This window comes from Pogoniulus pusillus, chromosome 1 (assembly GCF_015220805.1).
Source record: "Pogoniulus pusillus isolate bPogPus1 chromosome 1, bPogPus1.pri, whole genome shotgun sequence".
Classification (NCBI taxonomy): Eukaryota; Metazoa; Chordata; class Aves; order Piciformes; family Lybiidae; genus Pogoniulus; species Pogoniulus pusillus.
This window is the reverse complement of record NC_087264.1, coordinates 37271263-37296522: the sequence shown is the minus strand read 5'-3', so window position 1 is coordinate 37296522 and position 25260 is coordinate 37271263. Positions and strand designations below refer to the sequence as shown.

Below are 25260 nucleotides of genomic sequence, written 5' to 3'. Positions count from 1 at the left end.
GGTGGAATGCCCTGTGCAGCTGTTATTTCTGCTGATGGTCAGCTGCTACCTTGCACGCAGGCACCAGAGGCTGCTTGAATGCAGCCAGACTGGCACCTCCCCTAACTGTTTGCAACATTCCTTTTCTCTTTGATCTTATACTTGCTAGAAATGAAACTAATTTCTTAGCATTCAATTTATTGGAAGATGCACGTGATACACAGTATCACAGTATCACCAAGGTTGGAAGAGACCTCACAGATCATCAAGTCCAACCCTTTACCACAGAGCTCAAGGCTAGACCATGGCACCAAGTGCCACGTCCAACCTTGAACAGCCCCAGGGACGGCGACTCCACCACCTCACTGGGCAGCCCATTCCAGTGTCCAATGACTCTCTCAGTGAAGAACTTTCTCCTCACCTCGAGCCTAAATGTCCCCTGGCGCAGCCTGAGGCTGTGTCCTCTCGTTCTGGCGCTGGCCACCTGAGAGAAGAGAGCAACATCCCCCTGGCCACAACCACCCTTCATACACCATGGCTGTTTCTGTAGCCTGAAACCAGAGTGGCCCTATGGCATGGTGTCAATTAAAAAGAGATTTGTGTACTTCTAAAAATGTTACATTTTCCCCAATCAGGAAAATAATTCAATTGGCCAGTTTGTATGTACAAAATGGATACCAGAGGATTTTCAGTGCCTTTTAAATAAAATCTAAATAGATGTTGATGTGGTTTTGTTACATAACATTTTCAGTAAGCTATCCAATAAGTGATGAAGGAAGAAAGCCACTATATTCTTGACTTTATGGCCACAAACTAGGATTAGAGACCTACTTAAGTAACTGTAGTTCTTGAAATGAAAAAAAAAAGGCAGTTATATTGGTGGGGATAATACAGCTGTCATTTTTTTCTCAGATAATGGAGTTTATTCTTTTTAACATATTTCACAAATTCTGTAGAATTTTATGCACGGATGATATTTTCAGATGTTGAAAATCAGAAAAGAATATTTCAGCATTACATTTGTTGGAATAAAATACATAGAAAAAACTGCTGGAAAATAAACAAAAGCAAAAATGTTCTTAATAATGAGAAATACTCCAACTTCTGATTTATTTAATCTCTGAGTTTCTAACTATTGCACTTGCGAAGTTACGCAAATCACTCATTTGAGAGGCGTTATCTGTAGCTGCAGTAACAAGTTCTGGCCTCAAGAGGGGGATATATCACCATGGCTAAAAGTTTTCCAAGCTGAAATTAAACAGATGCCCTTTGCTTGTAGAGAACTACTAAATATATTGACCTTTGCTGTATCACTGACTTAAGTTATAATGACCAAAATGCCCCCTCAAAATCAGATTTCAGCGTTTCCTATTATTGAAGGTTAATTGGATAGAAGATGTTAGGTCTGTCATCTCACAAAAAATATTGTAATTCTTTGACCCATGAACTTGTTTTACAGTTAAGATTCCCTGCATAAAAACAGAGGAAATGGTTGCCACTATTCACTAAATACGGCACCAGCAAGGAGAGATTAAGTTTCAGTACCTATTTACTCCTTCGTTATTCCTGTAATTTCCTAATTTAACCTCCTGTTATGCACTCGGTTCTTGTTCACCTGCAGTCTCCAAAGAAATCCTGTCACTATTAGTTCCTTCATTAATTGCTTTTCTTCTGTTTCCTAATTAATCTACCTTCCCTTCTAGATAGTTTGTTTTTTCAGTGGTGTCTAGTGGGAATTCCTTTACATCCCATTTAGAACCTAATTCTGACTTACATTTTTCATCTCCAAATTTAGATATGCTTAAAGGATAAATAAAACCAATTTCTAGTCTTTATTTTCTTGTCACAGTCTCTATTTTTAACCCCAGAAGCTTTGGTCTTTCTAACAAATTTGCTATTTTATTTTCTCTTTTTCTGTACTCAGTACAGCTGCAGGAGGTTTGCACTGCAGCACATAGATCAGGCAGACCCTAATTTGGGCTTACCTGAGCCAATTCTATGCTAGCTGCTATAGTTCACTTGCTGCTAATATTACAGCACTAATGGCATTTTAAAATACTCTGTGTGTCTTTAGCCTTAAACAGCACAATGAACAAACATTTGTGTACTCAGATGCTGGCTTCAATAGGAAAAAAAGCAATTAGTAACATTACGTTACCGTGACTTGAACATCTACACTGACTATTACCAAAAATCTTTTTCCTTGTTACTTCTCCCTCCATCAGCCTGGAGAGATTCCAAACATTGTCCAAGGGAAACCAGAGGCAAATCTAGCACTACTACAGGTAACCTTACTTGACTTACATGAGAATTTGTATTAAAAACAAGTCTTTACTAAAAATAAAAAAGTATTCAGGTAAGATTACAGTTTGATTCCCTCTTTAAGAGGATTGCCATCAGAGCTCCAAAATCAAAGGAAAAACAGAAAACGTTTTTTGTTTTGGGTTTTTTTTTTGGTTGCTGTTAAGGTAACTTCTAAATGCTTCTGTAAGCATAGAGACAGCCAGGAATGAAGCTCTGAAAGAGTTTCCTGTCCATATTTCCTACAAATTATAATCACACTGATGTCTAATGATGACAATTAAAATTTAAGTGTGTGATGCAATGTTTCATTCCTGTTCATAACATAATGGAAAGGATGAAGGAATGAAAACCAGTTGCTGTCAAAATATATCAAGATAGACAAGAAGCAAAAGATATGAACATATTTTGAGGAGTTATGCAATAATCTTACGTAAGCAAACTTGATCGCTCTTCTCAAGTTAATCCTCTCTAGACCTTTGAACATTTCTTTTGCTGTGACTCATCTCCAACATGTACACATTTTAAGGCAATGATGCATTAACAACAGTAGATAGACTGGACTTTGATGAAGGTGAAAGTTAGCAGCAATGTATTATTTAAATAATGAAATATTTAGAATAGAGCATAGTCATTTTGGTATACTGTATCTTTCTGGAATACTCTGTAGTTTCTCATAGAAGATACATAAAACATAAGCATCCAAGAGCCTAAGTATATTATGTAACAGAATAGCTAGACCTTAAAATATTGTGAAAGGCACATCATTATGAAAACATAAAGCAATGAGCATTGTCTCCATATTTAGCATATTTAGGGGAATATTAAAAACCACAATTGCAAATTCAATAGCTTTCTGTTAATAACAATGGGACTTCAAGGAGCCCTAAAATAGCTTCTGAGCTACTCTATTAACTATCTCAAACTCTTCACAACCAAGCAAACAGCTCTCCTCTCTTAAACCACCATATGCACCCTGAAGTAAATTCCCAATAGCATTTTAACTTTCTCTGTGTTCTGAAATTTAGTTCCATCATAGAAGGCTTCCAATACTACTTCAGGGATTTCTGAGTGCCTTCACCTCATTGAAATGACTGACCAATCCCAGACAATGACAGCAAAGAGTCAATCATAAGATTATCTCAAAGTAAATACTGATCAGTTCTACAGGGTATCACTGTATTCCTTTTAAATCTGCAACCTCCACTGACTTTACAGCTAGGTCACCACGCACCCACTGTGCCCCTTCGAGCTTGTCCTTTGCTGCAGTGAGAGCAGGACATGCAGCTCTTGCAGTCTTACCGTTCCCTCTCTCCATCTTTTTTCTGTTCCATCCTTTTGCCTATTAGCAGAAAGAGATCCAAACTGGAAGAAATAATCCTTGGCCTATTTCTAGAATGCTCCCAGTTCACAAGTAAATAATGTGTGTGTCGCTGATGCGTGCTTGTGACCAGGCTAAGACATGAATATGGGTTGTAAAGCCAATGCTCATTTAAAGCTGCTCTGAATTAGGACTGCCTTAGATTAGGACTCAGAGAATCATATATGCAAAAGCAGCTGTTTCTCAGTTCATCTAGGATGTAAGTAGCTACCCCTGAGCTGAGATGTGATATCCAACTATGAACACAATGAGAGAGAATCAAAAGGTTTTTTTGCAGCCAAATGCCTTATGTCAGATGTGAACCAAACGTTGGATATGCCTTACAATCAGTTGTAAATACTAGTAAAGTCATACCCTAAAACCAATGCTACTAAAAATATTTGTGAGCAGATTTTATCTTCTTTTTTTCCCCTCCTCAGATTATTTGGAATTACTTTCCAAATACTGAATGTAAAAAATCTCTGATCTAAAACTGCTCCCTGCCAAATCATTCTGATGTGGAAAATCAAACACTTCCGATCAAGCATATGGTTCACAACAGATGTGTTTCATTAAGGAAGCATAATTCCTACAGTCAGTTCTACATCTAAAGTTGTAAATTCAGGATTTGCAGTTTACACAAGTTGCTGGTTTTGCAAAGATTGGTGGTGACAAACTCTCTCAGACTGTTTGTGGTTAAGCAAATGACAGAGAAAAGTGAATGCACTTGGAGAAGCTGTTTAGTGTTCAAGCAAGCTGTTAAGAACTAAATCTTTGGAGGAACAGAGTTCACTGTGTTTCAGTGTCATCTTCTAGTAACTAGGTATTTGGTGGAGTAAAAGAAGAGTTACATACATACATGTGTAGTGCATTACTGGCTAAGAATAGTTTAACCAGCTTGAAAATGACAGGGATGGGTTCTCAAACCAGGGGAGTATCATCAGACTCAAACCAACAAAGCACAAACTCAACTCTCAGCAGAAAATATGAAGTGACGTTTTCAATTATGCAGCACAAAGCAGCAGGACTGCTGAGAAAACTGCAGAGTTGCCAAAGAATTTCTGGATCTGGCTCCTCTTTCACCTGTTTTTTTATGAACTAGTCATCAACCAAGAGCAGTAGTATTTCAATCTAAACTGCATGAAGCAGCATAAGTAAGATTCAGAGATGAACAAATCTTGGCAAACACTCCATTAGGAAAAATACACAATCCCTTTGTTTTAAGAGTGCCAGTGTTAGAAGCACTGTTTTTGAAAGCAGGAGGACTGAGAGGAGCACTGCAGCATTTAAAAAACCCTTTATCTGATAATCCAAAAAAAGCCAGTCCTTTTTCCTATGGATTATCTTTGCTCTTTCCAGCTGTTCTGTTGTGATTTTAGTTCTATGTTTTTAATTTGTTACCAAGTCCTACCAATGTTACACTAGTTCTTCACTACCTTATCTCCACAGCCCAAACTTCATTTGTCCTCTCTGCACACTTTTGAGGTGCTGATGAAAATCACCTCCAAACACAAATAAGTGCAAAGTACTTCCCCTAAAGCCGTCCAACTTCCCCCTTAACTGTACTAGTGTGTTTTAAGTCCATGCTCAGCCCAGAGGCCACTCTGTCCCCTTTCAATCAAAACACCACAAATTCTTTCCCCTTTGTGTCAGTTCTCCAAATACTTTCTAACCAACTGGCTTTCCACTGCCCAAGAGGGCTCCTGGCTGTACATCCAATATAGATTTGCTCCGCCAAGTCCATTAACCATTTGCAAAAGTCTACTGTTTAGTCAACTTTTGTGACTACCCTCTAAAAAGCAGATCTGTCCCACTCAAACACACAAGGTTTTTGTAACACTAACAAGTTTAGCTCTGATATTGCACTATACTTTCTAGGCTACACTGATCCTTAGATTCTCCTAGACATGAAAATTATTCCTGTTACTCCAATAATTTGGTAAGGTGTCTTTAATCTCTCTTCATTGAGGAGTCTTGGGTTCAAAAGGAATAAATGGTTACAGAAGGATGAGAGGGTCCCTGACTGGATCCTAGAAGGCAGTAAAATCTTTATCTAACTCTTTGCTGTAGGATACCTGGGGTATGCTTTAACCTATTACATTGAAACATGCAGAGCAGTGTTATTTTATTCCATTGGCATGTCAGGAAGGTGAGTAACCAGTGCCAAGGCTGACTGGGCTCCTCAGGCAAAATACAGAGTCAATGAAGTTGAGGGCAGAGTCATGACATGTAATGATATAAAAAGATGGGATCGATAGAAATCAAATTGCTTCTTGCAGAGGACAGTCAGCTGCCTCTTGCGGAAATGAAACCTGAGATAAAACAAGCTATAAGTCTGCATAACAGAAAAAAAAATCAGCAATTTGTTCCATACAATTGACCCTGAGGCCTGCAAAGCAAACACATCTTTATTTAAATGGAGAGTCTTGCAAATGGTTACATTCCTAACCTTTGCAATACTGCCCTAAAAAATCAAGTAAATGAGATTATGTGATACCAGATTACAGCACAAGAAAGTCAGTATAGTTGGTCAAGTATTGCTTTCTAGAGGAAAAAAAACTGTCTGGACAAGTGCTATTGTTATCATTTTATTCATATAAGATGACTGAAAATGCAATCCCATTATATCAGCCAAAGGCCTTTTTTTGTCTTCTCATTTTTCAGCTGCACATTAAAATGGGGATCATGGTGGGGGGTGGGAGGTGTGAGAAACAATTGTTCGTATGATTTTAAGGCAAACTTAGTTTTCTTAGAGAAATTACACTTTCAAACATTCTGAAGCTGATACTCTAGGGTGTTGGTGCCACATGTTAGAAGTGGCAATTGGCCATCTTCTTACAACAAAGAACTCTGTTGAATTTATCTGCGAGAGTTATATTCTTTTTCCCTTCCAGTTAGTAGAGCAGGAACAAGAGTGTTTAGCCTGTATTCCAAAAGATCATTTAGGGTAGCTACTAAAACCTGAATGATACTTTAATAATAAGAGCAACAATCAAAGTTTGGTATCAATAGTTCTCACATTTAAATCCAAAAAGAAGATTCTGAAGCATACAAGGAATTACCACAGAAAATGTTATGCACCCTACAATGGAGGTACCCAGTACCAAAGGCAAAAGAAGGATGTGCCAAATAATTAGCTGCAGTGCAAGGTAAAACATAGTAAGAAATGCAGTATTTATTGCAAAGCAAGAAAGTGATTCTATCTAACATCAAATAGGCTGGCCAAACAGAGTTCTGTTTGTAGGCAGACACAGATTAACAGTGTGATAATACCCATGCAAGGTCGTCTGCATAATTTGCAAATATGAAACCAAACATTTTATCCATTTCTGCACATGGCTATCTTTCTTATAACTGCAGAAGGAATAAGGCTTCCAATAAATACTTTAGCATGGGTTTAGCAAATTGCTTAATATTAAGATATTGCCAGATTTATTCTAAGTCATATCAGAATAAAATACTGAAACTTCCTTTTTTGCTCTATTACCTGGTTAAAGTATAACTTTCAGTGATTTTAAGGCTGATAGGTTTTTTTCTAAGCTGTTGTCCCAATGTAAAAAGTTGACTTATTTTGCTTTTGCTTTACAATCTCAGTAAATAAGATATGTTAGGCTAGACATTTGCAGCAGCATAACTAGATTACTAATGGCCGTGAGCATGCTGCTTCTGTCCTTAAAGTTCTCATTTCAGATCTGACTTCAGTACATAACTGCTGCTAACAAAAGTAGCATTGATTTATTGGTAAGACGTGTATTTTTGCAGTTAGGAAACTCAGTGGCACATTTTTTGATGCTCTGCCTAGGGAATTATGAAACAGGAGATCCAGCAAAAGAAAGGACTCACGTGTGAATCAGTCGGGTTGGAAGAGATCACTAGGATCACCCAGTTTCAACACCCTGCCATGGGCAGGGACACCTCACACTAGGTCAGGTTGCTCAGAGCCTCATCCAGCCTGGCCTTAAACATCTCCAGGGATGGGGCTTTGACCACCTCCCCAGGCAACCCATTCCAGGGTCTCAGCACCCTCATGGTGAAAAACTCCCTCCTAACATCCAGTCTGAATCTACCCATTCCTAGCTTGGTTCCAATCCCCTTGTTCCTATCACTACCTGACATGCTAAAAAGTGCCTCCCCAGCTTCTTTGTGGGCCCCCTTAAGATACTGACATGTTCCAGCACATCCATATTGCTCTTGTAATAGGGGCTCCAGAACTGGACGCAGTACTCCAGGTGGGGTCTCACCAGTGCAGAGTAGAGGGGGAGGATCACTTCCCTCATCCTGCTGGCCACAGTACTTCATAACATCATATAGGGGAGGAATTTTCTCCTTTTGTATTACTTATGCCAAATTACAGTACCCCAGCAAGGCAGTGTAGTGTTCCTGAGGCAGGATTTACCTTAGAATGAGCTCATGTATTGAAATAGTCTTACAAGCTGAAGATACAATTACTAGCAACAACCTCAAAACGCATGTAAATAAGCAGCTTGGGAAAACCTTTTATTTCCTAAGAATGTTAGACTACTATATGTTCTTTAGAAAACAAGTTTTCTGTTTGTTCACCACTGAGAAAATACATTTTCAAGCCATTTAATGTAGCTAGCATGCATCATCCTGCATGAAATAAATATCAAACTTTTTTGTGTGCTGCTTTTAAAGGCATGGATCACTGAACTATCTCCGCTCCTAGCAGTGCTCTTTGCATCTGTTTTGTTTTTTGTCTGTTTAAACCTCCTCTTCTACTCTGAAAATAATCATATGGAGTGCACTGTGGGAAGGGGCTCAGACTCCATAATCAATGTTTTCCTGCATTTAGCACAACCAGAAACACGGAGAAGCTGTAGAAAAAGCAGCATCAGCAGTAGCAAAGTTCCTCGAGGCCAAGAGCAGCAGTTGTAATCTAGAAGAGTTCACTCTGGCCAGAGAAGAGATAACTACATTTAATTAGAGGCAGTAGCTCAATCCACTGTTAAAAGGAGGTGAGGGGAGGATGGTTATGGAGGTGAAGTGGGGGTTTACAGCTGCAGCCAGTTGTTAAAGCTGGTTCTTACTTCTCTGTCCTGGCAGGACTGAACTGCAGCTGCAGGGAAATCACACAAAGACAGGTGATTTCCCACCCCCCCCCCCAAAAAAAAAAAAAAAAAAAAGATAATTACCTTTCTAAAAAGTTGGAAGAAAATAATTATTTGAGAGGGGGATGCAAAGTGTCTCTGCCACCTGCTTCTTGCCACAAGGATGCTAGTCAGCATCTAATGGAGGGAGCTGGTCCCTAGATACTTAACAATTTCAGTCCTTAAACAGGTTCTTGTAGTATCATTTGAAAGATGAGTCTTAAGTATTTACAAACCATTTTGATGTGATTTATTGCTTGCACGGAATGAAGGGCTCTGTATCTGTCAGCTTCATCTGGACTGGTTTTCAACACTACACCACTACACAAACTTAAGCACAAGAAGCAGCTTGGCACTTAAGAAGATGACTCTTTCATCAGAGTCCGGAAGATGAATCCCAGCCGTCAGGATGGATGGAACAACTTGAATCTTCAAGTGCTGCCCTTTACAGCTGACTGTTTCAAGGCTAACAGCTGCTGCACCCTCCTATAGGAAATTTCTCTCTGTTATTTTCTGCCCCATGACTTTATACTCAAACATCTTTAGCTCAGATGCTTTTCCACTAATCATAATACTTCTAATGCCTTCAAAAGTTATTGAAATCACAAATTGTAAGAAGCATTTACTGGAGTTGTAAACTAAGTCCTTTTCTCTTAGCTTTTATGGAGCTTGATACACAGAAGACAATTCAGCTACCAGATTTAGGACTGAGATGTTAAGATCATCCTTTAATACACATGTAATGAATCCTAAAGGATTTTGAAATCTATTAGAGATGGAGTTTTATTTTCTGACAGTCATTTTACTAAACTATTTCAAAGATGAACAAGAAATGTTTTAAATGGGAGAGTTCTCCTGCACAATGGCTGAAAAGACAAACCCATCAGAAGATTGAAATGCAAATTTACTCTGAATGTAACCTCATAAGTTCTTATTTGATTATTCATTCAAATTCACCTCCCTTTTGAAAGTTTATCTTTTTTCTTAAGAAGATCTCTTGTAGTGTTAACTATTGCAAATATTCTTTTCTACTATACAAAGAAGAGCTACTTCTGAAGAAGTGGTGCCAAAAGCCAAGAATGAAATCATATCTCATTTGAAGTTTAGTGGGATAGTTTATTGCCATTATTGCTCTAGCATATTGAACTATTAAGTTGTCATTATTTATAAAGGATTGAGTTAAAAACAAAACCAAAAGAAACCAAAACAAGCAAAAAAGGGGAAAAGTAATTGTGCTTAGTTCCATCAACACTGGAGGGAAAATAATCACTGCCATGGAAGAGAACTAATCAAAAAGAAATGTGGTTGTTATATGATTGGACCAAACGAATTCATTTTTATAAAGAAAACAGGCAGATTCTATTAAGTATGATGTCATTAAAATTCGAAGTTCTCTGATTTTCCAATATTTTTCTCTTCATTGAAAAAATAATTCATCATAGACCAAACTTTGCCAAAGGTATCTCTACTGATATGTTTTCCCAAGTCTAGTGGAAGTAAAATAATGTAGGCAAATTCTCTATAGTTAGTTACAATTAACTTCAGCCTATTGTGATTACAGTGATCCTAGCTCTACTCTGTTTCCATCAACCACTAGTTAAAGACTATTTTCTTCATTAAAAAAAACAGAAAAGCAACTCTACCCCTGCCCACAGATCCATGTCAATATATAGGCTTATCAAAACTACGGCAGGTCATGGGATTATTGCCTTACCTCAATTTTTTCCCATATGGTTTCATAGTTCTCTTGATGTTGTATATCTTGCATCAGTTGTTGAATTAAAGCTGATTTATTTGAGGCAGAAGTCTCATTCTCAGTAGGCTGACTGCCAGTGGGCCTCTCAGGCTTCTCTGCAGTGTATTTTTTAATGTAAGATACAGGCATGCAAAGATCTTCATCAGAGAGAATATCACTGAGAGGCCCAGATTCAATACTGTCACCTAAGGAGGATACTATGTCACTTGAAGAGCTTGATGAAATTCTACCCATTTTTTTGGGGTTTTTTGTCTGGTAAGTTGGATACATTTCTGAATCCGAGTTCATTTCTGACAGCTCCCAGTCATCAATGTTTTGAATGGTTTCTCCTCTGGGCTTTTGGGGAAGCAACTTTGTCAGATTTTCCAGTTTTAAAGCTAATACTTCAGTCTGTTTGAGATGTGAAGGAAGTGCTAAATATTCATCAGACCCATACCAGACCTCACTATCTTTACTATTTCTTTCAATATAGCTTGGTGTTGAGGAGAAGCTTTTATTATTCTTTCTTCTCAATGGAAAGGGTGATGAGTTGCTGAGCTCAGAACCAGCTGAGGAAGCACTCTTTTGACTATGTGTTGGTGAACTAAAAGGCTCAGCTTTACCTTGTGATTGCTCCTGTGGATCTCTCCGGTTACAAGAATTTGATGATGAAGAAGAATCTGTTTCTGTCTCCTCCAAAGAATGAGAGTTATGAGAAGTAATTCCATTCTGCAGAGAAGAACGTCCTCTTTTTTTCACTTGTATTGGTGGAGACATTTTACATGTACCCCCAGCTGTTCTGCCAGCTTTCACTTTCTCTGAAGCATCCTGAGACTTCTTGTGCTTTGATTTTTCTTTAGAGGTGTAAGAAGCAGACTTTCCCAGACTTACGGGACTGTTCTTAAAGTGATTATTTATTGTGTATTCAAGATTTCTATCACCTATTGTATTTAAGCAATCATATGACTGACTAACTGCAGATGGACTGTTAGTGTAGGGCGACTGTAAAGCTAGGCAAAGCTTAGACCTATCTGGTGGGTCTAACAGTGAGGGTGTACTTCTACTCATTTCATTTTTAACTATCTGAGAGATTTGCCTTTTAAAATCATTGGCTTCCATATAATCTTTAAGAACATCATCTTTCAGAAATAGACCTCTTTTTGGCAATGTAGGCTGTGTAGGAGAGTCTTCATTATAGTTGAAGCAGTCTCTTATGGACCTCTTAGGAGTTGAGTTTTCACAGTGAGAATGTTTGATTTTTTCACCCATGTGTTGTGGAAGACTGCATTCTGGTTTCTTTAACGTTGAAACAGGATTGCTGTCAGTAGGTAAAACACCATCTTCAGAGCACAGCTCTTTAGAAAGAGAGGAGTTCGCAGAAGGAGATACTAGTGAGAGCTCATGAGGTGCTTTCCTGTCTTTGCTTTCTTCTCCATCTTCTGCTGAAAGAGGTGCATGAGTTTCTTTCTCATTTAATGCTTCATTGCACTGGGAAGCAATGGGATCAGTTGCTACTGCAAGTAAACCCACACTTCTGATAAGTCCTGGAAAGTCCTTATCCATATCACTGTAGTTCCAGGATTCAAATGATTTTGCTTTTCCTTGGACAGAAGTCATATCATCCAGAGCACCAATCAAATCCTCGCTAGGACTGTAGTCAGATAGTTCAAACGCAGTAATTCCACAATCCAGTGACAGGTAATTTTGAGAACACTTGATGGTTAACTGTCCAGAATCATCAACTTCAGTTAAAGAGTCAAGACGGTCCTGAAATAGATAAAGAAAGGATACTTTTTAGAGGATTAACTTATATCTAGAGCAAACACAAAGTCATGAACTATGGGATTCTGTGTTTCACTGCCTAACATCTAGAAAAACATTCATCACTGACCTGCCTGGTAGATTCTTATGTATTTGGGAATGAAAAATGGCAGTAAACTGCTTAGTTTCAATCTTGTACAGCAGATAACCTAAAAATAGCAACTCGCTTTTGTCTTGTTATCCTCCTCCTTAGATTCTGCTCTCAACTCTCTTTTGTAGGGGAAACTCAAAAATCCCATCCAGCAGACTCAGCGTTTCTCATGTTAACTACCTCAAACAGGAGGGAGTGGATCTGGAAGACTCCTGAATGTATCAGCCACATTGTTAATCTTATGTTCTCAGAAATGTTTGCTGTTCTACAATCTTCCAGCTGCTTCCAGAATATTTTTTTTTAGAGCATGACATTTCTTCCCATAGTAATGAGATAGAGATTGATAACTATGTTTCACTTTCTAGTAGGGCTATCACCTGAAGATTTATCTACTGGATATTCTGAGCACAAAAGGTAAGCAGCTCAGTGGAAAGAAACTATGTCTGGGAATCCTAAACCTCTGGCCTGCCAAGTCCCCTTCTCAGCATCATCTCAATGGAAGTCCTTCAGTCTTGGAAACACACACATGACTAGAGGAGACCATCTCAGGTGGCAAATGAGATTTTAGGTTTGAAGTCAAAATAATGTTTATAATATTTTTGGTAGATTATTTGAAGGATACTTTAAGAAAACCCTCTACATGAAGATCCAAAAGCAGTGTGGTACATAACCATCACAGCAAAATTATACTTAGTCAATAGTTTATGAGGATATTTTTAGTAGATTTAATGCTCTAATACCTGGACAGATTTCAAAGATTTCCAAATCTTAGCACATAATTTGAAACCTGACAATAATATCAAATAATTCTGAAACAATTTCTGGTCCTATTTACATTGATGCACATCTTATGTAGCGACATGATACTATCCAGAAGAAATTATCAGAGCATGCCAACTGAAAAATAAAAAAAAAACCACCCAAACAACCAAACCAAGCAAACCCGAAAAGCAGAATTTAAAATACAAAAGCCAACATTAGCCCAAATGCTTACAGAAACTCCTTTTAAAATACCATAAAGGGCATAAACTCATGTATAACTTTAGGTTCCTTAATATATTGATATTTCCTCTCAGCTTCGGTTTGATTAATAGTGGTTTTTTTTAGAACAAACTCTTGAGCATTCACAATAGGATCTCATCTGAATTATTCTCTGAAACAATATGACTAAATCCATAATTTAAGAACCTTAGACAACATTCCTGAAGAAGGTGCAATAACCTTACAATCTCTTCATCTCTCAATAAACAACTTGCATTTTGTTCTGAACAAGAACAGCCTCAATGTAGAAAACTATTGAAAGCCATATTCTATATGCATAAAAAGCCTGAGCACTGTATTCTGTTCCACTCACTTGCAGTACTCTATAAAATATCCTCCAGATAAAAATACTATTTCTAGAAAAGATTGATTAGTTTTTTTTTTTCTTAATTATAATTTTGGACATTGAAAATATGTTTTATTTAGCACATTCTGATCAGAAGTAGAATGCCAGTAATTGTACATGGTCAATATGCTAGAATTAAAAAGGGAAATTTCTAAAAGTCTGCCCAATCTATATTTTAGAGTTGCATTTATTAAGGAAAATGACTAAACAGTGATCAGTATTACAACTGCATTTTCCTTGTAATCTCAAGAAAAGATTACAAACTGTAAAACCATATGAAACCCAAAACTCTTTCCAAGGTCCTTAAGGGCCTTCATTTCTCCTGAGTAATGACCTCCATTCCTTTGCCTCTTAAAAATGTATTTATTAACATTAATAAATTTTACAATCTTATGCATTAAACCATCTTGCCTGGTCATTTTCCAAGCAGCCTCCTAAATGTGTGTGCTTAAGAGCCTTTTTTTAATGCTAGCATTGCAATATTTTTATTATTGATTTTGTTTCTTAATGCCAGTGTGACCACACTTTTATTACTGTTTTTATTTCAGGAAAATATTACCTTCAGTTTTTGGCTACCAATAGCACTAACTCAGTTAAAAATTGCATCCCTTTTCACATAGCAATGCTTCCTGTAAGGTTCTAGAGGCTCTTTCCAATGTGTTCTTGTATTTACATTTAAACCAACACAATTCTGCCTTTTTTTAACCCTTTCAAATGAGCTAATTTAATTTGTAAGTTTTTAGTGACTTTATGAACTGTTTGAGAATATCAGAATTCACTGTGTTTTAACATAACCTTAGACTGATCCTTCCCTATTTCCTGACTTTATCAGTTGTTTAATTCAACTCAGTTCAGGTTCAGGTGGAGAGAAATCATGCTGCACAGAACTCTTTTTTCTTTCCTCCTCACCTATCTCTAGGTGTCATTCCTGGAGGAGAAAAGGTCATACAAAATTTTAACTCTCCAAACGTTTTTATTTGCAAATATTTTCTTAGCTTGGCATCTTTGTCATGACAGACAGCTTGCCTCACTGGTTCTTGTATTTCCTCCAAGCCATAAAAATCTTTCCTGTTGACATCTCTGTCAGTATGGCACTACTGAGAAAGCCAAAATCACAGTAACCTGCCTAGTTAATGAGCTGAGTTCCTCAGCAGTGAAGTACCCCTTTGCTGTCCACTTTCATGTTTTGGTAGGTGCCCTACTAGTTCAGGTAGGTAAGCACCCTACCTGTAGGTACCCTATTCCTGCTCACTAAATGTTGAGGCTAGCTTCTGCAAACCATGTGTGTTACAGCTACAGTATAAATATAGCCCAGGCAGGACTGTGGCACTGTGATTGACTGTGCAGTCTATGGACAGAGAAAGCAGTGAATAGTAGCAGGAGGACATAGTCTCACTGATCATGACAGAAACTTTGGCACTTCTTCCATGGAGCTCCTCAGCTAACTCTGGCAGTCAAAGCCACTCTTTGCCATTATGCAGAAGACAGCTGACCTAAGGAGCGAGCCAAACACTTTGCAAAATGATAAGCTCATGGACTACAGAAAAACATAACACTTGCTGTCCTGGTTCAGATCAAATTTCTGTCTAGCCAAGTATCCTGTCTCTGCATCAGTTCTAAATATTTTCTGCTAGCTGACCTAAAAGACTCGGCCCTTCTACAAACTATATTTCTACTCCCAGCTTCTACTAGTGAGCAGCGTACTTCCTCATCTGGAGATTACAATTCCTCCTATGTTTGCTTAGCTTTCACATATATTTTACAATTTTCTTTCAAATTCTAAGTGTCCTTCCAAAGTAGAAGTCTTTGTTGTGTGTGAAAGTTTCCATTTATTAATTTAAAACCAGATGACTTCTCGATTTGAAGAGAAAAATACCTACAATGTTGTTTCCAGTTCATAATTCCCAAGGAGTAGTGAAAACTAAGAGAAAGTGGAGTTACTGAATGCCGCCTTTGCTTTGGTCTTTATAGCTAAGGCCAGCCCTCAGGAGTCTCAGATACTCAAGACCACAGATGAGGTCAAGAAAAAGGTTTTTCTCAAGTGCAGAGGACTGGGTTGGAGATCAGCTAAGCCAACTGAACATCCACAGATCCATGGGACATGATGGGACGTACCCATGGGTGTTGAGGGACTTAGCAGGAGTCATTGCTAGACCACTCTCTATAATAAATCCTGGAGAACAAGAGAGGTGCTTGAGAACTGGAGTATGGCCAACGCCACTCTCATCTTCAAAAAAGAAAGGATGAGGATCAAGGTAACTATAGGCTGCTTAGCCTCACCTCCGTCACCGGAAAGGTGATGTAGCATCTTGTTCTTGGCAACAGTCGAAGCATGTTGAGGAAAAAGGGCTTATCAGTGAGCATGGATTCACCAAGGGGAAGTTGTACCTGACCAATCTCATAGCCTTTCATGATGGCGTAGCTTGATGGATAGACAAGGAGAGGGTGGTGGATGTGGTCTACCTTGAATTTAGCAAGGCTTTTGACATTGTCACCCATGGCATCCTTAGAGCCAAGCTTAAGAATACGGATTAGATGACTGGGTGGTGACATAGACTGGGAACTGTTTGAAGGGCACGGCTCAGAGAGTTGTGGTCAGTGGGGCAGAATCTAGTTGGACGCCTGTGGATAGTGGCATCTTGGTGGACAACAGAACAACATGAGCCAGCAATTTGCCATTGTGACCAAGAAGGCAAAAGGCATCCCAGGGTGCATCAAGAAGAGTGTGGCAAGAAGGTCAAGGGAGGTTCTCCTCCCCCTCCATTCTGCCCTGGTGAGGCCACATCCAGAATACTATGTCCAGTTCTGGACTCCCTACTTCAAGAAGGATAAGGACTTGCTGTAGGGGGTACAGAAAAGTGCTACAAAGATGATTAGGGGACTAAAACATCTCTCTTAGGAGGAAAGACTGAGAAAATTGAGCCTTTTTCTTCTGGAAAAGAGAAGACTGAGAAGAGATCTCATAAATACTTACAGATAACAAAGGATGGGTGTCAAGAGGATGGGGCCAGTCTTTTTTCAGTAGTTACCAGTGACAGGACTAGGGGGATGGGCACAAACTTGAAGATAAGAAGTTCCATCTAATCATGAGGAGGAACATTTTTAGTTTAAGGGTAATGAAGCTCTAGAACAGGCTGCCCAGAGAAGGGAATGAAGTCTCCATCTTTGGAGACATTCACCTCATGCCTAGATGTGTTCCCGCATGACTTTCTCTAGGTAAACCTGCTTTAGCAGGGGGATTTGGAGTCAATCTCCTCCCAACCCCTGTCTTTCTGTGATTCTTATGCAGAAAGCATATCTGTATGGTCAAAGCTTTGTAGATTTGTTCAAACATTCTCACTATTCACACACGCATGAAAATCCCTAGTAGATAATACCTGCATCATAAGGCACTTGCTAGTCCCACAATGTAGTCCTGTCTGGGAAGGAATATCAAGGAAACACCCAAGTTAAAGATAGATAAAAGTAGATACAATTGTCTCAGCATTACATCTTGTTTATGAAATAATGTCAAATAAACCCACTGGCATTATACTCCATTAAAATCCTGAATAAATACCTGAAGGTTAAAAAATATTTTTCTGGAACTTATTCAAGCATTACAGCAAAAACTTTATATTACTATTGTATCCCTGCTCTTGCTAGCCATTTAATCTGTCAGTTACTATTTATGTTTTAGTTGGAGTGGGGGAAGAAATTCCATTAGGATATTTTGTCTTTTACAAAAAAGATATATTATTTTTACTATATAAGCTTATCTAGCAACATGTTTTTTTCCTCACTGAAAAATAGTCTCTCCTTCCCCAGTCAGGCCTCCCTGTATTGGAGGGATGTTTTTATAGCAATTGTAATTGGATCCAGATGAGACATTTCTTGTTTCTTAGTATCTGAATCTGCCCTTGCCTTATATCTTGACAGCACCACACTTATGCTATAAAATAATGACAGAAGTCTAATCCATTGCTCTGGGTATTCAGACAAGTGTCTTTAGACTTGCCAGAGAAGGTTTAGCAGCAGTGGCAAAACAGAAACTGAGTCTGAAACACCAGGTATGGATATATCAGGAAGTGGGGGTGTGGAAGGTGGGCCTGGACATATCTGAGCATCGATTTCAGGACGACCCACTCTGTTGTGGCAAAGACAAATATAAAACCCAACAGAGAACATATCTTTAAATGTGAATGATATAAACTTCAGGACATGGGGACTTCTGATTGTACTGATGTAGAAATATCTTGCTATAAATTTATCTAACCCTAACAAAATCTTTTTATCCTAATCTTAAGATTTACAGTAAATAAAGAATCCTCTACATACTAAGGTATCTTTTATTAACATCAATTAAGTATTAAAAATGTCCACCTTCTTTCAGTTTAAAAAAACAGACTGGTAGTGTCCTTGTAACTGAGTTACTTTAGTGATGATATGTTTGAAGGAAGAGGCATTTTGATGAATCCATATTTACAAACTATTTTCATGTGTGTGAATATGACACCACGTGAGAGTAAAAACTGGTCTGAATGATTCATACAGCATTGTTTCTTAAACAAAACACGTGACTGTTGAGAGGCATATTGCAGAATTGCTGCTCAAGCAAATTAAAGTCCATCCTCTACCACAAAGCAATACTGACTTAGTTGGGAAACATTGTGTAAGCTTCAGGTTTGTGAATGCAAGAAGGGAAGCGGCTAATCTTTTCATTAAAAACATAATTGCATATAAATATTGAGTTTTTAATTGTATGCAAGCATTAAATTCATGAGTGACCAGACCAAGTATATTGGATCAGATGCACCCCTGTAATTTCCAGTCTCCTATGAAAAACATTCAATCAGGAGAAAACATGTGAGGCACTACCATGGCACTTCTGAAAAGTGACCTTAAATGCTTGCTTTAATTTGGTTCAGTGAGAAGGAGTGTCAAATGTAGACCCTTAAATCACAAAATTAGCCAACTCTCTAGAAGACAAGTAATCTGCCCTTAAAACCATCAGGCTAAAACTTATAAAATATGCAGCAGGGATGAGATGCTTCAAATACAGATTAAATTCTCAAAACTTTATGACTGTACCTCCTTAGTTTCTTCAGAAAATGCTTGCAGAATATCAGTCTGCCTGGTGTAGTTTCCATTGGCATCCTGTAGTCCCTGGAGAATACGCTCCCGCAGAACCAGAACAGAGACACGGAGCTGGTGCCAGAGTAGTTGTACCGTATGGATATCGACTATCACATTAACAGAGTAAGACAGAAGCTTCAGGGAAAACTCAGTCTCTAATAGAGCATGAATTTGTTCAACGTGGTCAGATATATCTTCACAAATATCCTACAATGGAAAAAAAAAAGATATTTAGCTACAGATATGGTCCTTCCATGGGTCACCTGTACTCCGAATTGACTTTTTATTAAATGCAGAATAGATTGTTTTAGAAAGGAAAGATACTGTAATTAATACATCCAGGGTGCTTCCTCTTCTCTCTCTCTCTTTTTTTTTTTTTAATTTATGACCATGTTACAGCAACTGAACCAGCAGCTGTTCTGTTTGGCAGGGCTGCTAGTAGGCACAGAGGCGGCATACAATAAATGAGGATGGCACAGCAAGATCACATGTACACAAAAAGCTAACACTGTACAGTGACATCCTAGAAGACAGCAGTAGGAATGAGTGTGATAAGATTGCCACAAGCAGTTTTCCTCTCTGCTTCTCCCCCTACTCTTCTCCAGTTAAAATGCAAGTAATCTGATCTGTGCCATCATCAACAAAACTCTTTTGGACAGAATTTACATTTTAATCTAGCCTCTATAGCCAAGTATGACAAAGTCTGGGACAGACTCGATGTGGATAAACTATTTTTAAGATGAATTGTGACTGCTGTGATGAGAAGGCATTAACTTTTGCACAGTCTTGTTCTATTAAATTTTGAGTTCAGAAGACGTCTGGAGAAGGAGAAAGTGGGAAAGCAGAGAAGCTGTGAACAGTTGTGTTGAGAAAACAGAAAATACAAATCACCAAGTTATAAAACTACTGATTTGATGGGATGATATCCTCCAAATGTAACAATTCACATTTGAAATTACTAAGATGTGCTGCACACATTGTAAAAACTTTAAATCTAGTTTTAAAGTTGTGATGGGATGAGTCACAAGACTAAAGAATATTAAGGCATATGCTCCTGAATGAACAACATTGCTTCATAACAATCCTATTTGAAAACTATATGTAAAAGCATATTATAAACAAATAAGGAAATGTGATTAAAATACAGGAAAAAAAATCATATATCTGTGGCATGTATTTAAAAGTGATTTAAGAGCATATTTTAAACACAACAGTTACCTTTAAATTAATATTTTAATTCCGTCTCTCAGAGGTTTTTTTTAGGTAAAGAGTAGTGTGTGCATAATATCAATAAAAGAATAAACAATGTTTTTTTTAATTAATTTCAAGCTTACTGTCAGAACAACTCTATCAGACAAGAACTGTATGCCTCTGATGATGCTCTTGTGGGCTTGTACGGCAGTAGATTAACAGGAAAATCAGTAAAGCTGCAATAATTTTTATCAGTTCACATTTGATCTCTTCAGTTAGAAAGTAAAGCCACATTATTGAATGCATGCATGTAACACAATCACAGACTATATCTTGATGGAAGAGACCTCCAAGATCATCCAGTCCATTCTTTGACCCATCACTGAAGGGTCAACACTAAACCATGTCCCTAAGTGCCAGGTCCACAAGCTCCTTGAACTCTTTCAGTGACAGTGACTCCACCACTGCCCTGGGCAGACCATTCCAATGTTATAGAATCCTTTTAATGAAGAAATATTTCCAAATATCCAGCCTGAACCTCCCTTGGTGCAGCATGAAACCATTTTCTTCCCCTGTACTCACAGTATCACAACACTGGTCAGGCCACACCTTGAGTACTGTGTCCAGTTCTGGGCCCCTCAATTCAAGAGAGATGTTGAGATACTGGAATGTGTCCAGAGAAGTGCAACAAAGTTGGTGAAAGGCCTGGAACACAAACTCTATGAGGAGAGGCTGAGGGAGCTGGGCTTGTTTAGCCTGGAGAAGAGGAGACTCAGGGGTGACCTCGTTGCTGTCTACAACTACATGAAAGGAGGCTGTGGCCAGGTGGGGGTTGGTTTCTTCTCCCAGACAATCATCAGCAGAACAAGGGGACACAGTCTCAAGTTGTGTCAGGGGAGGTATAGGCTGGGTGTTAAGAGGAAGTTCTTGACAGAGAGAGAGATTTGCCATTGGAATGGGCTGCCCAGGGAGGTGGTGGAGTTTCTGTCCCTGGAGGTGTTCAAGACAAGACTGGATGAGGCACTTAGTGCCATGGTCTAGTTGACTGGATAGAGCTGGGTGATGGTTGGACTGGATGATCTTGGAGTTCTCTTCCAACCTGGTTGATTCTATTCTATTTCCTCTAGTCCTGTCATGACACCAAGAAGAGGCTCACTCCCTCTTCACTCCAACCTCTCTTCAGGCAGTTGTAGTGAGAATAACAAACTAAACCAAAATAAATTCCCTAGATAATATTAAATAACATAAGTACCACAGACAGCACAATATTAGCCCTTGAGAGACTACTGTCATCAAGTACTATCAGCAGTTACTTATTTTAGTAAAACACTGACAGCTAAATTAAGTCCCTTGCAGGAGTAGCTCTCAGAAATACAAGAGATGAGCACAATATATTGGGGTTTTAATGAGCGGAGACTGGGAGATGCAATATCTTTTCCTTTCTGTCCTCTTCCCTTATTGCAGCAACCAGTGCCTATATTTGGAAGTACAAAACACACAGCCTCTTCTGGCAACACCTAGGGCTGCAAGTATTCAGGGCTTCAAATACCCACATATGTCCAGGTGAGTAAACGGATGCTGTAGTTACCAGGTTAGTGTGCTAATCTAATTCCACAGACCCACAGACAAAGCTACAACTCAGCAAAGTATTTTCCAAGCTCTAGAAAAAGGTTATTATTATCCCTTTATCCAACCACAACTTGACTGAAAGTCACAGCTGTACTTCTGTGTTATTTCAAATGCTTTAGAGAATACTTCTAGTGAATTAATTCAGCTGAACCCAACTGACATTATCTAGTGCAGCATCTTCTTACCACTGTACCCAATGTCTAGGTTAACATATAATTCAGCAAAATTAAACAATCACATCTGACACAGATCTGAGTTCCACTATTCCTTGTAATAATTAATGCAGTTCAGAGGTTGTGTTATGTAAATTCCTGGTTTTATTAAGGCTCAATATAAGGACCCGGTACAACATGGCCTCATTGTCCTTCTGTTTCCTAAGTCCTTGGAAGTGATTTAGCATTAGATAGAGATAAATAAGCAGAACTCACTTCAGGAAGGATATTCAAGTGCTGGAGTGGATCCAGAAGAGAGTGACGAGACTGGTAAGGGAGCTGGAGGAAAAGTCTTAAGAGGAGAGGCTGAGGGAGCTGGGGTTGGTTAGCTTGGAGAAGAGAAGACTTAGAGGTAACCTTATTCTGTACAACTTCTCCAAAAAGGAAGTTGTAGTCAGGTGGGGGTCAGGCTCTTCTCCCAGGCAACCAGTGACAGGACAAAAGAGCATAGTGTGAAGCCGCACCAGGGAAGGTTTAGATTGGATATTAGGAAGCACTTCCTCATGGAAAGGGTCATTAAACACTGGAATGGACTGCCCGGGGAGGTGGTGGAGTCATTGTCCCTGGAGGTCTTTAAGGAAAGATTGGATGTGGCACTTGGTGACATGGTTTAGCTGGTGTCAGGTTATAGGCTTGACTTGATGATCTCGGAGGTCTTTTCCCGCCTCGGTGATTTTGTGATTCTCTAACTGCCACATATGTTTTTGTTTGGGTTTTTTTGCACATTGCATTTAAAAAATAAAGAATAGCAGTATCACAAGGTAATACCTAAATGCTGTTAGGAGTGCCAGTTGCTCTTACTATAAGTGGCAGGTGAATAAAATAAACCATGTATTTCTAAGTCATAAGAAAACAGCACTTATCTAATTGACATCTGCTTCTAAATATGCAGTTACCGGTCAATGGCAATAATATAGAGCCTACAAGTATGAACATAGAATCCTTTCCTATTTTATCAGGATACACTTTCATATCACAAGAAGTTATTGCCTGATTTTTAGACAGCACCATTTCCAAACCAATTGTTTCATAATCATTTATCTCACACATGCATTAGGCATTCTATTTTCACACATTTTTGTAGAGTCATTCAGGTAAAGGTTTTGTCATTTTCTCCTGGGCTATACTGTGGCACTGACTGTGGAATTTCTTAGGCTAGAGAGGTTGTATCCATTTGGCTGACAACTGCCCACTTCACTCAGTCTTCCAGACAGCTGATCCTGTAAATTGCAGCTGCTGAATCCATCAAGCCTTTCGTGTGAACCAAAATAGCCTGAACAGCAAACACTGCAGTAGACAAAGTGCATAAACAAACCCTCAAGAGTCAATGAAAACTAAGCTTTGATGTTGACTTAATTTTTTTTTTACCTTTGGCCTTCAAGAAATTCTGTTGAGATGTACAGAAAACTACTAAAAGCTGTAAGATTGCAGTATGTTGCTGTAGAGCTAATATCAGTGACAGAGAAGCTATACTGCAGGTTTCTATTCTTTGATCTTGGAGTAAAACCTCAGCAGGAAAACAAGGCTGCCATTGAGCCTTCTGACTACAGTACATGCAGCCAAAATTCCATTATTTAAGAAAAATATCTGTTCAGCCTTTCCTTTTAAGTTCATTTTACTTCATCAGAAGACAAAGATGCCAATCTGAATGTACAAATTACTCTTTTCAGGAAATAAAAAATCTGCTTGTGAATTTTCTGATTAATTTCTTTTAAATGTACTTGAAAATTATGACTCAAACACACTCTCTGCTCTGTCCTTCTGTGTTTATATATAAAGAGATGCTAAACCAGTGAAAAGTTGCAACTTTCAGAAGGGCATTTTTCCTTCAAAATGCACTCTGACTTCTCAAAGAGAAATATTTTTTCCTTTCTACCTGTATGTACCTCTAAACAATGTTATAATAATGATAAAACTGTTCTACTCTAATTTTGCTTATTGGTGAAACATTAAGAATAAATGCTACTTTTGTTTGTCTGTCTGGTTTTTTTTCTCTTTTTCTTTTCTCTTAAAGAAAATTGGTTGAGAGAGGTTCTCCTCCCCCTCTACTCTGCCCTGGTGAGGCCCCATCTGGAATATTGTGTCCAGTTCCGAGCCTCTAGATCAAGAAAGAGCTCAAGTATCTGCTTGAGACAGTCCAGCACAGGGCCACAAAAATGATGAATGGAGTGGAACATCGAACATCTTTCTTATTAGAAGAGTCTGAGGGAGCTGAGGCTTTTTAGCTTGGGGAGGAGGAGACTGAGAAGTAACCTCATTAGTGTTTATAAAGGCATAAAGGGTGAGTGCCAGGAGGATGGAGCCAGGCTCTGCTCAGTGATACCAAATGATAGGACAAGGGGAAATGGGTGGAAGTTGAGGCATAGGAAGTTTCATGTAAACATGAGGAGGAATTTTTACCCTACGAGGATGACAGAACACTGGAACAGGCTGCCAGGGACATTGTGGAGTCTCCCTTGCTGGAGATATTCAAGACCTGCCTGGATGTGTTCCTGTGTGATCTGTTACAGGAGATCCTGCTCTGGCAGGGAGTTTGGACTGGGTGGTCCTTTCAGGTCCCTTCCAGCCTCTAATATTCTGGGATTCCATGAAAATAACCATACATTAAAAAGCCAGAGTATGACTAAGGAAAATCAACAGCTATGGAAGGCTCTAAACTCACTTCAAGTCAGAAGTTTGTCAGAAAGTGAAATGAAATGCTAAATAGTGCTGTGGTATTCAGCAGCTATAGAGGAAATGAACACATTTTATCCAGTGAAGAACGTGAAGTGTAGGAGGAAAACAGTTATCAGGAGCTCTCTATGATCAGGGACTCTGTCTTCTGCTGGCACAGTTGGGAACACCCACTGATCTTCAAAGTAAGCTTCTCCCCTCTTCTCTTCTAATAACCAAAGAATCACCAAATGTTAGGGGTTGGAAAGGACCTTGAGAGATCATGTAGTCCAATTCCCCTGCCATGGCAGGATCACCTAAAGTAGGAACTGACACAGAAATGCATCCAGACATCTCTACAACCACCCTGGGCAGCCAGTTCCAGTGTTCTGTGAACATCACAGTGAAAAAAAGGTTTTCCTCATGTTTCCATGGAAATTCCACCCATTGCCCTTTGTCCTGTCATTGGACATCACAGACCAGAGCCTGGCTCCATCCTCTTAGCACTCACCCTTTACATATTTATAAACATCAATGAGGTCACCTCTCAGTCTCCTCCAAACTAAGAGGCCCAGCTCCCTTAGTCTCTGTTATTAGCAGTAACTTTTTCTGGTGCTCTATACATTTCTGCACATTATTTTCTTTGCCATTTTGGTTTTTGTTTTGATTTACTTTGTTA

At 38.8% G+C, this 25260-nt stretch overlaps 1 protein-coding gene across 2 annotated transcripts in view; it reads right to left on the bottom strand.

Annotated features, from left to right (window-relative positions):
* Window positions 1-25260, bottom strand: part of AKAP6 (A-kinase anchoring protein 6) — a 278384-nt gene that overhangs the window by 173270 nt on the left and 79854 nt on the right. For both annotated transcript variants that reach the window (XM_064148457.1, XM_064148466.1), the window contains exons 3-4: window positions 18853-19104; window positions 10463-12250 (exon numbers count right to left, since the gene is read on the bottom strand). In XM_064148457.1, coding sequence (XP_064004527.1) covers window positions 10463-12250; window positions 18853-19104 — 2040 coding nt within the window. The remainder of the gene's footprint in view (window positions 1-10462; window positions 12251-18852; window positions 19105-25260) is intronic.